This window comes from Heliangelus exortis, chromosome 5 (genome assembly GCF_036169615.1).
Source record: "Heliangelus exortis chromosome 5, bHelExo1.hap1, whole genome shotgun sequence".
Lineage (NCBI taxonomy): Eukaryota > Metazoa > Chordata > Aves > Apodiformes > Trochilidae > Heliangelus > Heliangelus exortis.
In genome coordinates, this window is record NC_092426.1 from 12,233,631 (window position 1) to 12,247,945 (window position 14,315).

Consider the following 14,315-nt stretch of genomic DNA (forward strand, 5'->3'; position numbering starts at 1 on the left):
AGCCCCAGTTCATGTGGCTGTGCAGTAAGTAGGATTTTTAGGTTATACTGTGCCCACAGAAGTCAATGGATAACCCACAAAATGAAGGTTCAGAAGAGAAATCTCTCCTTCCTGCCTAAATTTAGCATAAGGCCTTGGAAATACAGAGGTGGCAACCAATCATCAGCAGAAGCCAGAGAATTTAGACAAGATTAAGTGGGTTCTCCTAAGTGGCTTTTGGGAAATAATGAGGGCATAAATAAGAATCAAAAGCCTTTTACTGAACTAAAGTTAATGTCCAGGTCCAAGCAGGAACATAGGACTATCCCTGACCATAGAGGATCTTTTGTAGATGTCTGATACCAGACCAACCCACATAAATGTGAGGATATAAGGATCCCATCAAACACCATTAAGTGTTGAGAGGAGAGGTCTGGTACTCATTGCTAGTCAGGAATGATCTGGCACAGAGGAACCAGACCAAGCCTGGGGAAGCCGTAACAGGAGGTTCCTGCCCAGATGCATTTGCTCCACGACATTCTCTAGGCAGATGATTTGTAAACAGGCTGGCCTGTGGTGAGGCAGTGCATCAGGTAGTGGAAAGTAAATTTGATCTCCCTGTGCTGGGTCCTCATTCCAAACAGCTCTGTTTGTGTTCATTTCTGAGAACACGAGCGCTCCAAGGGGCACAGAAACAGATGTCTGCGTGGGCTCAGGGCTGTGCTGGTACAGACTCATGCTACAGCCTCATCTTGCCCTTCATGTCAACTTAGTAAGCAGTCCAGTTGCCTCAAGTGCTCCTATCTCCCTGAAAGGACCTTAATTAATGAGGCAGATTGCTTTATAACAAGGAAATCTTTAAAGATTGGGCACTGTTTTCTAGGATAACCCAACTTCATTAGGAAAAGGAAGCAAATGCTAAACATTTGCATCACAAATGCTAAATGTACATCAGCTTTGATGTAGATTTCTGTGTGGGAGAAAGTCCAGGGATTTTAGGAAAACTGAATATTTTCTAAGCCAGTATCTCCCCCCTGGACAAAAGGGAGACATTCAGCTCCTGACTACCAGTGTATTTCACAGCCATGCAATATGAGTGCTCTCATACACCCTGGGGTGCTCTTCTGTCTGTCCCCCCCTGCAGGGACACCCAACCTACGGAGTGAGGATGTGGCACAGGAGCACACATGCTGCTCCAGGAACTGGCTCTGGCCTGCTGAGTTCCCAATAGCAGCATGAAGCAGGGAGATGCTCACACTCAGAATCTGATGGTCCTGTATCCCCAAAGCCCAAAATGGTGCTGAAGCCTTGCTGGTGTGAGTCATGCATGTTTGGATTGATCTGAGTGATAAGTCTCCTACATTAAGGAGGGGAGAGTCATCAGGCCTCAACAAAAATGTGTCATCTAGCCACTTTTCCATGGTAGTCCTCTTCCAGCATAGTGGGAGAAGAGTGAAGAGCTCAGACATCTTCTTACTCCCCCGCCCTATATAGGACATTAGAGTAGGCCAGGAGTAGTAAAGGGCAGCAAAAAGACTCTTCAGCTACTTTGTGTAGGGAGGCTCCCCAAAGATCTGAAGAAACCAAGTAATTGTGGGAGAGGAGTTTGCTGAGAAAGCAAACATTCCTCCTATGAAAAACTGTGAGCAGACTGAATGCTTTCCCTCGAGCTTTCCAATCTTTTCATTAAATGACTCAAAATGAAAACACACAAAAATGTGGTTGATGTTTAAAAAGACAGTTTTTGTTGGGGAAATATTACTCTCCAGCCTACACATGTGAGCACTGTGTGCCCCAGCCTGCCCTATCTGTTCCACACACTGAATATTCTCTTGCACTTTCCCACATGATGCTTCTCTCCCTATTCCTTAGATGTTCAAATATCTGACTGAAACATCTTTGAAAAAAATTCTTCAGTGGCATAAGACTCCCCATATGTTGCTGACTGGGTGAAAACAGACAGTGCATAGGTGTCCTGACAATCCCCAAAACCTAATGACCCAAGAAACCTGGGCTTTAGAAAATAAAAATAAAAACAAAACAAAACTTATGAGGCTCATAATAAACATCAAAGAGCTGTCAGCACTAAGGTGAATCAAACCCTAAGAAATTGCTTCCATTTCATCCATGTACTGGATGAACAGTCATACCTGAATATATCATTTGGAATTTATAATCGATGCATGAAATAATATTTTTTTTCCCAAAATCCTTTCCACATGTGGTTCATATGCCTGTGGTACAAATGGATTGTAATCTTGTGCCTAAGTAAGATGGGTGTGAGAAGGCCAGCTGACTGGTGTAGCAGCAGGATGAACCAGGGAGCCTCTGATCTGGGTTAGAAGAGATACGGAAAATGACAGATTTAGTGCCCCAGGGACAGCTGCCTCTATCAGAGGTGTTTGTGTGCAAGGCTTTTGACATTGTAGAATAGCTCCAAACAATTAGTAAAGTATCAAGTTATTATAACAAGTATGCTTATTACTAGAGAACTAGTTATGACATGTCAGAGTATTTTTTTTATTTTCTGATATATGTGTTCCTAATATGCTGTTTATCATAACATCACCTTCACTTGTTGGAGAGATTGAACACAATAGAGTGCAATTCCAGGAAGATCAAGGATAATTTCAGGTTAAGTCAGCTTGCAAAGCATTGATGGGAATTGCATTGCATCTGTACCTCAGCTGCAGAGTAGCTCTTGAAAAGTTGCTCCACAGAGCAACTGAGGCAGCCAAGCTTTTCACAACTGGTCACTGCCAGGATGCCTCATCATCCTGTGCCAGACTGGAGACCACAGCTCTGATTTATAGACATGCCCAACACTCACAGCTGCCAGTGAAGTCTGAACATATGACATAAGGTGCTGTGATGGGTGAGCTGAAAGAAGAGCTCCTCAGCATCTCCAATTAGACATCCACATCAGTGGGAACTGGCTTTGGCTTAATCTTGCTGTGCCTCAGTCCCTCATACATAAACTCTGAATAATACCACCCACATGGCTGTGACTTATTGCTAAGTCATAATGAGCAATGTTTCAGTTAGGGAAACACAAAACATTCACTGAGTTTTAATTAGGTACAATATAAATAGATTTTTCTGAGCAGTCATGCTGGGACAGAGTGACTAATGCACGGTGCTTCCCACACACCAAGAGAGTACCTTCTGTTGAGGTCTCACCCAGCAAACCTCACCAACCACACAGCACAGCTCAGGTTGTGTATCTTGAGAAGAACCCAGCTGACCCAGCCACAGTCTGTACCTGTGGATTAGTGGTTAAAGGTATTTCTGAGATTTTAAGGGTTTCATAATCCAAATTTACTGGAGTCAATGGGAAGGCTCCACTTGGCTCCAAGTCAGCGTATCCTGCAACTCCACAAAAAGCACATCACAAAGGGTAACTGTGCACCTGTGCTGGGTGGGCAGCAAGTAAGTATATTTACCTGCAAAATAGATGACAACCTCGTGAAATACCAAGCTCGGCAAGCAGTGTCTACAGATTTATGAAGGGATTTTGGACTTAACCTTTCAAACATCTCTCCAAACTCTTCATTTCGTGCCCTCACACTAGATGATGTGGGTAAAAGCCTTGGTCTCCCAAGGAACACTGAAGTGATGAAAACATGAGCCATACTAACAGTGCTGAGAGCAGTGATGGGGAGCTGGGGTATCCCGCCCAGGCAGTGGGGAGGATCTGTATCTGATGATCAAGCCATTCCCACCTCTCTGAAATGCTCCCTGTTATCTATGGTAGAGACAGCATCTTCATTTAGCATTTCCTAAATCTTTGGGGAATTTGTTGTGGCTCCTCAAGGGCCAGTTTACTGAGCCCCATTTGGAGTTATCTGAGCAAGGGCTTATTTAGAGAGGCTTTTCCTCCAAACACAATTTCTGTGATTGACAGACCATGTGCAGAACCAAAGAGCAGCTCTGACCAGGTCCCACGTGCCCTGCTGACTCAATGGTGACTTCAGCTGCTCCATGAAACCCAGGATTCCTTCAGGGAACTGATCCTGGGCACTAACAACAACTCTACACCCAGCTCTTGGTGTTTTTCAGAAGCCCATTCCTCTGCTCTGGAGTTTCTTTGCCACAAGGAAGAAAACATTTGGGGGATCTTGCCAGTCTTTTAGGTGAGTTCTAGAGGAGGTTTGAAATTTAAAGGAATCCTGGATACTACAAATTTAGCTATGAAAACCATTAGTGCATGGTGAGGGAGCAGAGCAGAGATAGTAAGGCAAGAAATGATAGGGAGAGCGAAGCAACTCGGCACATAGATGAGAGGCTGGCACCTCCACCAGGCTGGTGGGAGGGCAAAGAGGGCCTTTAGTTTGGTGTCTGAATGGCAGAATAAGGGAAGGGAGCCCCAGCCTCTAATTTGCTGCCCAGTGAAACAGGTCCATAGCAAGAAAGAGCTCCAGATAGCAAGAAGAAAATGTTAAATGCAATTATGGCTTCTAAATGCCGATGGCTTAACAGACCATTTTAGAAGTGCTGCAGATATTGTAAGGCATGGAGGAGAAGAGAGGAAAAGAAAAAATACATCAGTTTTTCTTTGCATGCCTTAAATTACTGCAAACATTATGGAGTAAGACTGTTCAGAAATGTGACGTACAGCCTGTGCAAATGCTCTTGCTCACAGACTCTGGAACAAACTACAGCTTCCAAATATTTCTACGGATAAGCAAAATCCTCCCGTCAGTGGATAGGGAATGCTTGCAAACTGTGTAGCCTCTTCTGTATTTCCTTAACTAGATCCTTAACCAGTACCCCAGCTGCAAAATTTCATGCTCACTTCAACTGTCTCTAATCCGTCTGAAAGCACTCTCCCTCTTCAGCATTTCCCCTCCAAAACAAAAAAACCCCAAAAGACAAAAAACAAACCAACAAACAAAAAAACAACAACAAAAAAAAAAACGAAACCAAACAAACACACCCACAAAATAAGTCCTCTCTTGTACTCCCAGTACTTTCAGTACATTTCTGCAAGCTTAGATTTCAAAAAATGGGTGTTAATGTCTCTGCAAGGTCTAATGCCTTCCACTCACAGCCCCAGCAGTGCACAGCACACATACCCACAGTTTGCTGCAGAAACACAGTGAGCAGGCACAGCTTCTGCCTGCCTGCCAAATGTTTACCCTAGTCACACCTCACTTCCTACACTTTAAATACAGATGCTGAGGACGCAGCCTAGCCTGGTGCCCCTTCTCAGGGCACTCCTGGAACACAGTCAGCTCCCACCTCACTACTCCAAGCCACAAGGACAGGACACTTGTGTCTTGTTACTCTCTTGCTGCTTGCAGTGAACTTCCAAAATTAAGCTTATGGACTCTCACAGGATACACACCACTCAGTGTCACTGATCCCAGCCCACCCAAATCACTGCAGCCCAGCAGCCAGGCAACTGGGCTAGGGGGGCAGGGCTGGGGCTTATAGGCCTGAGCTTACTGCTAAGCAAAGTGTCCGAGGACAAAAAGGAGTTGGCAGCAGAATTTGTCTTTTCCTATTTCCAGAGGGTGCAGAATTTGAAGCTAGTTTAAAAAGATAATTTTGAGTAGCGGGTGGTGCTTTGTCCTGGTTTGGCTGGATAGAGCTAATTTTCTTCTTAGCAGCTAGAATAGCAACTGTGGTTTGGATCTAGTATGGGATTTGGTATGAGAAGAATGTTGATAATACACTGATGTTTTCAGTTGTTGCTAAGAAGTCAAGGACTTTTCAAATTCCTATGCTCTGCTAGTGTGCAGGTGCACAAGGAGCTGGGAAGGAGCATAGCCAGAGCAAAGTTCCAAACTGGCCAGTGAGTATTCCATATCATGCAATGTTGTGCTCAGCATATGGGCAAGGGTTGGCCAGGAAGCCTCTCTCTCCTCTGGAACCGTAGTTTCAGGGATTCTCTCCTCCAGGATGGGTAGCTAGAGACAGGCTGGGCATTGTTAAGTATATGGTGAGCAGTTACACTGTGAATCACTTGTCTGTATATTCTATTAATATGTATATTCCAGTAGTAGTACTATTTTTATTTTATTTCCGTTATTAAATTGTTTTTATCTCAACCCACAAGTCTCTGATATTCTCCCCCCAATCCACAGGGAGGTGGGGCAGAGTGAGCAAGCTGTTCTGCAGTATTTATCTGCCTGCCAGGTCAAACCAGGACAGGCTTGTACTACACAGCTATGTGCAGGTGTGTTACTTTTGGCTGAGCTGGGCTAAACCCCTCTTGAGAACAAGCCTGGATGCAACAGGGAGCAGCTTCTTTCCTCTTGCTAACAAAGAACCAGCTTTGCCATCTGTGGCGTTTTACACAAGGGCAAACAGGGAAATGCTCCAAGTCCTCCTGTTCTCTCTCCTGCTCTTTCTCCTCTTCAGTGTTTCCCAGCACTGAACCAACTGCTTCATGGATTTGAGAGGCCTCAGATATGTAACAAACACAAAAGCACTGTTTTTGCCAACAAAAGTGGAAGAGAAACTACAGTGGGGCCACTGCAGCCTCATGGCTTTGAAAGCCTCTGTGAACCTGATCATCTCTCCTCAGCAGAGAGATGTTTAGCCAAGGCTCAGCCCTCACCAGAACCAGGCCAAGGATGCACACAGGTGATTTTAACTCTTTACAGATCATTGGCTGAAAATTTCAATCATGGGAATGTCTTGAAATGCCGCATGGGCAGAGAGGGCTTCCAGGTATGCCTCTGGCAGGCTTCCACCCCTGTATCTCAGGAAAAAGCTGCTTCTGGGCTTTTTCTTCCAAAAGGTGGATTGCCAGAGCACCTGAGTCACTTGGTTTGCCTTGCATGTTTGCCTGATCCTCATGTTACAGAAATTCTTTAAAACCTTAAAAATTATGATTGCTTCATTACTGTTGGTGTTTGCGCCTCCATGCACACACAGCCTCTGCTTAAAGGGTTTTCAGGCACTGGAACAGGTTGCCTAGGGAAGTGGTGGAGTCACCATCCCTAAATATGTTTAAAAGATATGTAGATGTGGTGCTTAGGTTTAGCGGTGGTCTTGGCAGTGCTAGGTTTACAGTTGGACTTGGTGGTCTTAAAGCTCTTTTCCAAGCTAGATGATTCTATATAGATCTGGATCAGGCAGAATTGCTGTGGCCAGAGGGCAGGAGCCAGCGGGGATTACTTCCCAGTCCCTCACCAGGCCAGGGCTTCCCCTACACTCATGAACATAACAGACACCTCTCGGGGAAAGAAGGGTAGAATAGGAGGGAGCCATGCAGGCTGCAGGAAATCCCCTGGGATTTCAGCCAAACCAGATGAACCAGCTTCATGGGTAGGATGCTCTTTTATGGAAAGTGGTGTACAGAGTGCTGCCTCCTCCCCCAGTGATCCTGGACCCACCAGTCAACAAAGCAAGAGCACAACCCATTAAATGGAGTAAAGGCTGGCATTTGGAAATGCTTCTTTCTTCAGGATTTATACTGACTATGACATCAAGCTGGACAAGAGCAAGACTTTTATATTTTCAAATCAAACTCCTAAATAGACTTCCATATAAATTCAGCATCCCAATAAAGACTGCACAGCTTCAGTGACAGTGCTGCAGCTGTAGTTATGCACAGGCATTCGTCCTTTGGGCTTATCCCCATTCTTTTCCACTTATGAAAATTTTTAATAATTTTTTTTCTTTCTAGGAGTACTGACTACAAAATTGCTGTTGCCTCACTGTGCAAGGCTTTGATAGCTAGCTCTGAAGGTGTGAGAGCCCCAGCACCCTGGCCTCAGCTTCCTCTGGTTGGGAGGTACTCCTAGGGAGCTCTGAGCATCCAAGCCACCACTCCACAAAGGGCTGAGTGATCTCAGTGGAGTCAGGAGCTGTTGTTCATCCCATATGCTCCTTTGAGATGCTTAAGACATGCTGGTACATTTCTGACATGCTGGTACATTTCTAACCTGCTGCAGGTGGCTGGGTTGATATGCTGGGAAAACCTTGCCATTTTCCTGCCTATCCCAGAGCACTAAATGCAGTCTGTGCAGCAATTCTGCAGGGTCATTTTCAGCACATTGCCTTTTACTTGGGGTCTCACCCTGCAAACAACAGTATTCAGCAGGACTGCTCACATGGCAGTATCAGTGTCTGAGACCTTTGGTCTGAGGTCTGGACTTCAAAGCAAAACTGGTGCTGCAGCCCTAAGGGGAGAACAGCATTATCTACAAAAGGTAGACATTTTTTACCAAGTGTGGTGAAAGATTAATGTAAAGCATAGTCCTATTCTAATATAAGTACCTGAAAAGGGGGCAATTTTATTTGACAAGAGTGCTGCTACATAATTCCTAATGATTTTTTGTTACAAAAATATGTTTGTGCCTGTTTAGATACAACCCAGCATGGGAGAAAAAGTTCTCACTTGCTAGCAGCCTCTCTGACTGAGCTAAATGGACTCCCCATGACAGCATATGCTGAATTTCAGGAAATTGAAATCCTGTAGTTTTCTGGGATTCTGAAAAAACCAGTTATAGCAAATTGGCTCCAGTCTGTCTTAAAGACATGTTTGAAATGTGTAATTTTAGCTTTAAAAGGAAGTATTTAGCTAAAGAGCCAGGAACATACTTCAGATGAAAGGTCTTGTTTCTTCCTTTACTGAAACAAGGCCAATAAATGTTTGGGAGGAATTTTAAGCAATTCAGTTAGATTTGCATGCCACCTGATGCAGAACGAGCTCAATCAATTCTGTTTCTTCCCTTCTAAGCCCTGTTGTAATCATAATACATAACAAAATATGTACATATGAGACTCAGCAGTGTCTGAATAGCTGCTACTTCTTTAGGAATATAATCTTCAACTATTATGGCTGAATACTTTGTATTATTGCAACAGTGATGTTAACCACAAAAAGTTACCCATGCCATGTATAGTCTTTCTGTGGCTGAAATAAGAAATAATAAAAATAGGAAAGAGGCACTTTAAGAACTTTTGCTTGACTTCAGAGGTTTTTTGAAGTCAAAAGCACTGTGTTAAGAACCAGAATCATCATGACTCATATATTCCTAATCAAAATGCTGGGTGCATTAAAAGCTGTTTAGTTGTACAGAGACTGAACTGTGTCTCCTTACAAGAGAGGAATAATACATACAAGGGGAAGCACTTAAATAATTGATGTGCTTTTCTTTTATCTGCATGTAGGAATGATAGTAAATCTATGTAGCTGGCACTAATGGATAGCATCAGTATGTCAATAATTACTAATGAGAAAGAAATCAGAGTTCATTTGTCCTGAAATGACTGATCTTTCTTCTTTATCTCCTCATATACAATGGGAAATTAATAGTGTAAATTTTAGAATTCTGTTCACTAATAGATCATTTTTGATAGTGACTCTTTCAAGGACCCTTTTTGGTATGAATTCAGTCCAAAATTACTACACTTGCTCACATTTAATCTGCAATCAGACAGCTAGGATCCTTTTTTATGTCTTCTGTGCTACATTCAAAAGACAAAATAAAAATTTGTTTGTATCACAAGCTTAATTTTCCATTTGACACCAGAGAAAGTGTGCACTGTGCGAGAATTGAACATAAAACAGAGATTTTAAAAAGCCTAATGCTTTCATCCTGAAAAATTGCATAACGAGTGCCAGTGTAGAAATAGGATACTCTTACTGAATAAAGCTTCTTGTTGAAAAATTGATATATTGACTCATTAATATCCATCTCTTTATTTCAAAGATTGTATTCAGCAGTTCCCTCTGAGCTGCTTGTCCAAGGGAACAATTACACAGCTGTTATTGCCACATTCTTGTGTAGGCTGAAAGCAGGCTAAAAATGCTGGCATGAATTTACTGTAACTGCAAACTTCAGCTCTCCAGGTTGTTCCTGAGGCATACCCTTTGCAGAGAGGTTGGTAAAGCAATACATACACTTGACACTAATATTGTGCTTTGGATAAACTTATTTATAGCTGTGTGCATGTATGTCCAGGGACACATGCATATGTCTGAACAGTTTGTGTTATAAGCAGGGCTCTGGATTCTAGCCACATTGCAGTGCTAATGATATCTGTCACTACAACAAATTTTTGCATCTGTATTATCTGGCCACGTTCGAATCCAAGGATTTTAAAAGTACAGCACCAGCTTTACAATGGTCACTGGGTTCAGCAAAGTGGTATTTCTGCACTGGTGGATGCTAATCATTATTTTAGGAAGTTTGACGCAGTTTTTGCAGCCCTTTTAATGAAGTTTTTACTGCTAAAGTTTTAAACTCTGAACTAGCTAGTAAAAGACCAATAACAGCAAAAAGGATGATTTAATTTCTAAATACATGACAGTAAAAGCAGTCTGGCAGCAACCAGTTCAGTAAAATTGCTTAATGGCTGCACAGGGGTGTCACCATTTCTCTGTCCAGTGCTGGTTTTGTGTGTTTATATCTGCATGTGTACACACACACTTGTACATACACAAAGCAGAAAATTATGGCAGTTCTGTGCAGGGGGTTGCCCCCCTGGCTGTAACTGGTCCTCGGTGGCCAGCGTGGGGTGAAGGAGTCTGGCTGAGACCTGCTGCTGAGGAGCAGGGCTGAAGGCAGGGCCAGCTCCACTGTGAGATGGGGGAGGTTATTCAGGGAGAGAAACAAACCTTTTGCTGGCACATTTTTGATCCACATCCATGTCTAAACACCACTTCTCCTTACTTTCTATTCCTGCCCATAACAAACTGCTTCCTTCCTTCAAACCATGCATCTATGAACGCTTTTCTAGAGGAAACCTCCAACGCCCTTTCAGCAGCAAAGGTAATTGAGATATCAGTAACTCCTGCACACAGCATGCCATGCACACTCAATATCAGTTTCATCACTAATATCAGATGCCAGCTAAATACTGTCACTGTCACCCTGAAATATCCCACTCTCAACTCAGAGTGGTTAACAAGCAAACTTAGGTCAGGCCCTTAAAATCAAAGCCTGAAGAAGGGAAGCTTTGCTGGTTAACAGAGCAACCCTTTCAGAAGGTAAGTAGGAAATATTAATCTTCACCTCTCTTAAGACAAGAAGAGCAAGGACACAGGGAACTGTGCATGGTACAGTTCACTCTGCACCACATGCATAATTTATATTTTTCCACACTGGTTTTGAGTACGCATTTTTGTACTTAGGGTTGTTTTTGTGAAATGGAAGCAGAAAAGGGGGGGGGGGGGGGAAACACTGCAGCAGACTTCTCCTTCTCCAGCCCCATTTTTTTGCCCAAATCCTCATCTCTGAAAAACAACCTTCACAGGCCAGTTCTAAATGAGGGTGTGTGTATATACATAAGAGAAAAAAGAACAGCTTGTCATTGTGAAAGGAAAAAAGAAAAAAAAAAATGTTTTCAATGGCCATCAAAAGATCAACATCAAGAAAACATCAAAAGATGTTTTCCTTATTAGTAAAATACCTTGGCAGAGAATTACTCTAGCATTTTGACAGGAGTTCCCTTTCGTGCAGCCAGTCCAGTGAGTGTTTACTACTCTTACAGATGGTTAAAAGAAGTTGAGAAACATGCTTCTTGCTGATGTGCTCTCCTGCTCACTGAGATTTGGCATATACAGCTATATGTGCTGGTAAAGCACCCTTTCCCAGGTATAGACAAAATATGTAAAGCATTCATTTTGAAAATAAAGTACCCGTCTACTTCCTTTCAGCAAACAAACCCTTCGCACTACATTTATCTCCCCTTATTGTGTCCCTTACCATCTGGGAAGGTTTATCAAGGCAGGAACAGGACATCTACACAGAGTGCTTGATCCTGCAGGACCCATCCCCAGAAACTCTTTCTTCCTGAGCCCGAGAGTAGCCGTGTCAATACCATCCTTTTTCTGACACAGACACTTCAGACCATCTGCCTGAATTACCGAACCCTTCCTGCTATCCAGGCCCTCTGCTTTTAGAAAAAAATCCAGATGTTGTTAGCCATGCCAGCCCTCTACCTCAGGCTCATAAGGAACCACAGCAGGATCTGCAGTGGCTGGAGGGAGTTTGTTCCCTCCCTGCCACAGCTCCAGCTCCCTTCGAAAGCAAGCGGCTTCGTGTGTGACTTTGCAATCTGAGAATGTGAACTGGTCGGCAGGACACCGGGGTAAATATAAATCTGGCGCTTACCCACAGGCAGTCCCTCGCAGTCTGACATCGTGAGAGAAGTCCTCCTCACCACGGGCTCAGGAAAACCACAGCAGGAACACAAGCACAGCTCCTTCTGCTTGCAATGGCAGAGGGGAAAAAAATATCTTGCAAATTACAGCCACCCTTCTCTTACGCTCTACATCTACCCACCCAGAGAGCTGTAGCAACAGTCCCGTCCCTGCCTTCTCATTATGGGATGTAAAGATAAGAATGTGCTTTTGTGCCAAAAGAGTGTGCTATTGGTGGATAAATTTGTTGTCATCCCTCCCCTTCGCAGAGTTTCCTCTTTAATGTCACAGAGGCACATTACCCTGTCGGAAAGGCCATCGAATATTTATGAAACAGCTTTTAAGAGCTAAGCCGCAAATCTGCACTGGGGAACCAGGCTAATTGCTGTGCTGAGGGGTTGGTGCTGGGAGCCACACTGCTGGGGCACTTCCTGGGGGAGGCTGCAGACAGAGGGGGAGGCTGGGGGATATGCTCTGAGATCTTGCTCTGTACCTGCCCAGTCTGCAAGTTAAACAAGGGTCCAAGCAGAAATACTCACTGCTGAAGAGAAGGCAGGAGCTGGGCTGTATCTGCTTAAGGGGGAAGGGGAAAAAAATTACCTTATCTTTATACTGCAATATTTGAGAAACAGCTTTTGCAGCACTGCTACTAAAAGCTGTTCCATGGTATTTTGTGTTATTGTGAGCACGGGTTTCTCTGTAACTTCATGACTTTTGCTTGCTTATGTCACTTTAATGTTGCCTTAGCGAAGTTTTTTGTAGCTGCTACAACAACAGATTTTATTATTTTTTGAGGTGTTTATATGGGATTTGCTTGGTATGAGATTTCCAGACTGGTGTGGTTAGTAGAGAGTACCCCTGCACACTGCAGTGGTCATTAGGAACCTTAATGAAGTGCAAGATAAAGCTCTGGCAGCATGAGGACCATAGCAGACCTGGCAGAGGGATGTAAGGGACCTGGCAGGGGATGGTTTGACACTTTTTCTCCTTGGAAAAGTCAGGGGTGGTCTGAAATTTACCTGACACAGACCCTTAGCACCTGAGCCCTTCACAAATGTTGGGGTTTTGGACCTAAAGGTGGTGTGAGTGTTGAGAAGAGGAGGCAGCAAAGGGAGACCTATGGGAAGCTCTTCCCAACCCTGTGGCCAAACTCAGCCCCTCAGGGAAGTGAGCTATCATGGCCCTGGGGAGACATCTTTCTTCCAAACACCTTAAAGAAAAAGAGGTTTACTTTACATAAAGTGTATTAGGAGCTCAGTGTGCTCAGGACCTCTGAAAAATTTGGGACAGCTTTACCTCAACGTTTAGCCTGAGCACTCAAAGGCTGACCCTGCTGGCTCCACCTTCCTTCTCTCTGAAAAGAAGCCTGTAAATACTCCTCTGGTTACTCAGCAGCACAGCTAGCCATGGATTTGATCCAGGATGTCAGGCTAGTGACTAAGAAGCTAAAATAGCTGCAAATGGAGATAGTTACATGTTCCCAAAACCATCCCTTGGGTTGCCTGTACAGGGCTGGGCAAGTGAGGGTGTCCCATGGCCACTGGGGTTTGGCAGCATCAAGATCTTTTGGCATCATTCTGTCAGGGACAGCCCTTGTCAGGGGATGCTTCTAGGTCTGCTCATGTGACAGCATGGGGATATTCTGATCTAATGCTCACCTTGATGGGGCTCTAGGGAGAAACAGCCTCAGATTATGTTCTTTGCCAGAGAAGCTGTACAAGGAAGAGAAGTGCAGGGCATTGTGCTTAACCTGTCCATCCTGCTGCCACCCACAGACTCAGGAGATGGTCTCTAGCTATATTAGAAGATAGGAAGATGTGGATATGTCTGGTCTTAATCTCAGTACATATGTGGGAAGGGATGAGGGCCTAAACCAAACTGGAGGACTTTTCTTCCAGGTAGTTTTACTGCAGAAACATATTGCTCCAACATGTACGAATTAAAGCTTTCTTACCTTAACCCTGTGGCAATCCCAGTCCTGCAGGCATTTACAGGCCAGTTTAACTTCAAGCCCCACAGAAGTTCCTGGAAATACTCACCAAGTTGAACACATGTGTAAGTATTTGGAGCATCAAGGGCTCACTATTCTTGTATTTATGAAGCAAACAGCTGCAGCTGATTTTGAAGTTACCTCTCCCAGCTGTGTCCTGGTGCTCCTCTGCTGAGGGTCAGAGCCTCCAGCAGAGCTGGGCAAGTGCCTGCAGGGAAGGCATGCAAAAATCACAGACTG

The 14,315-nt window shown here is 44.1% G+C and overlaps 1 protein-coding gene across 1 annotated transcript in view; it reads right to left on the reverse strand.

Annotated features, from left to right (window-relative positions):
- The window catches only part of EML1 (EMAP like 1), a 128,318-nt gene extending 115,908 nt beyond the window's left edge, over window positions 1-12,410 (reverse strand). Inside the window, exons 1-2 of the mRNA XM_071745619.1 lie at window positions 12,388-12,410; window positions 12,057-12,150 (exon numbers count right to left, since the gene is read on the reverse strand). Of these exons, the coding sequence (XP_071601720.1) occupies window positions 12,057-12,084 (28 nt within the window). The 5' untranslated portion in view covers window positions 12,085-12,150; window positions 12,388-12,410. The remainder of the gene's footprint in view (window positions 1-12,056; window positions 12,151-12,387) is intronic.
- Between the last annotated feature and the right edge of the window lie 1,905 nt (window positions 12,411-14,315).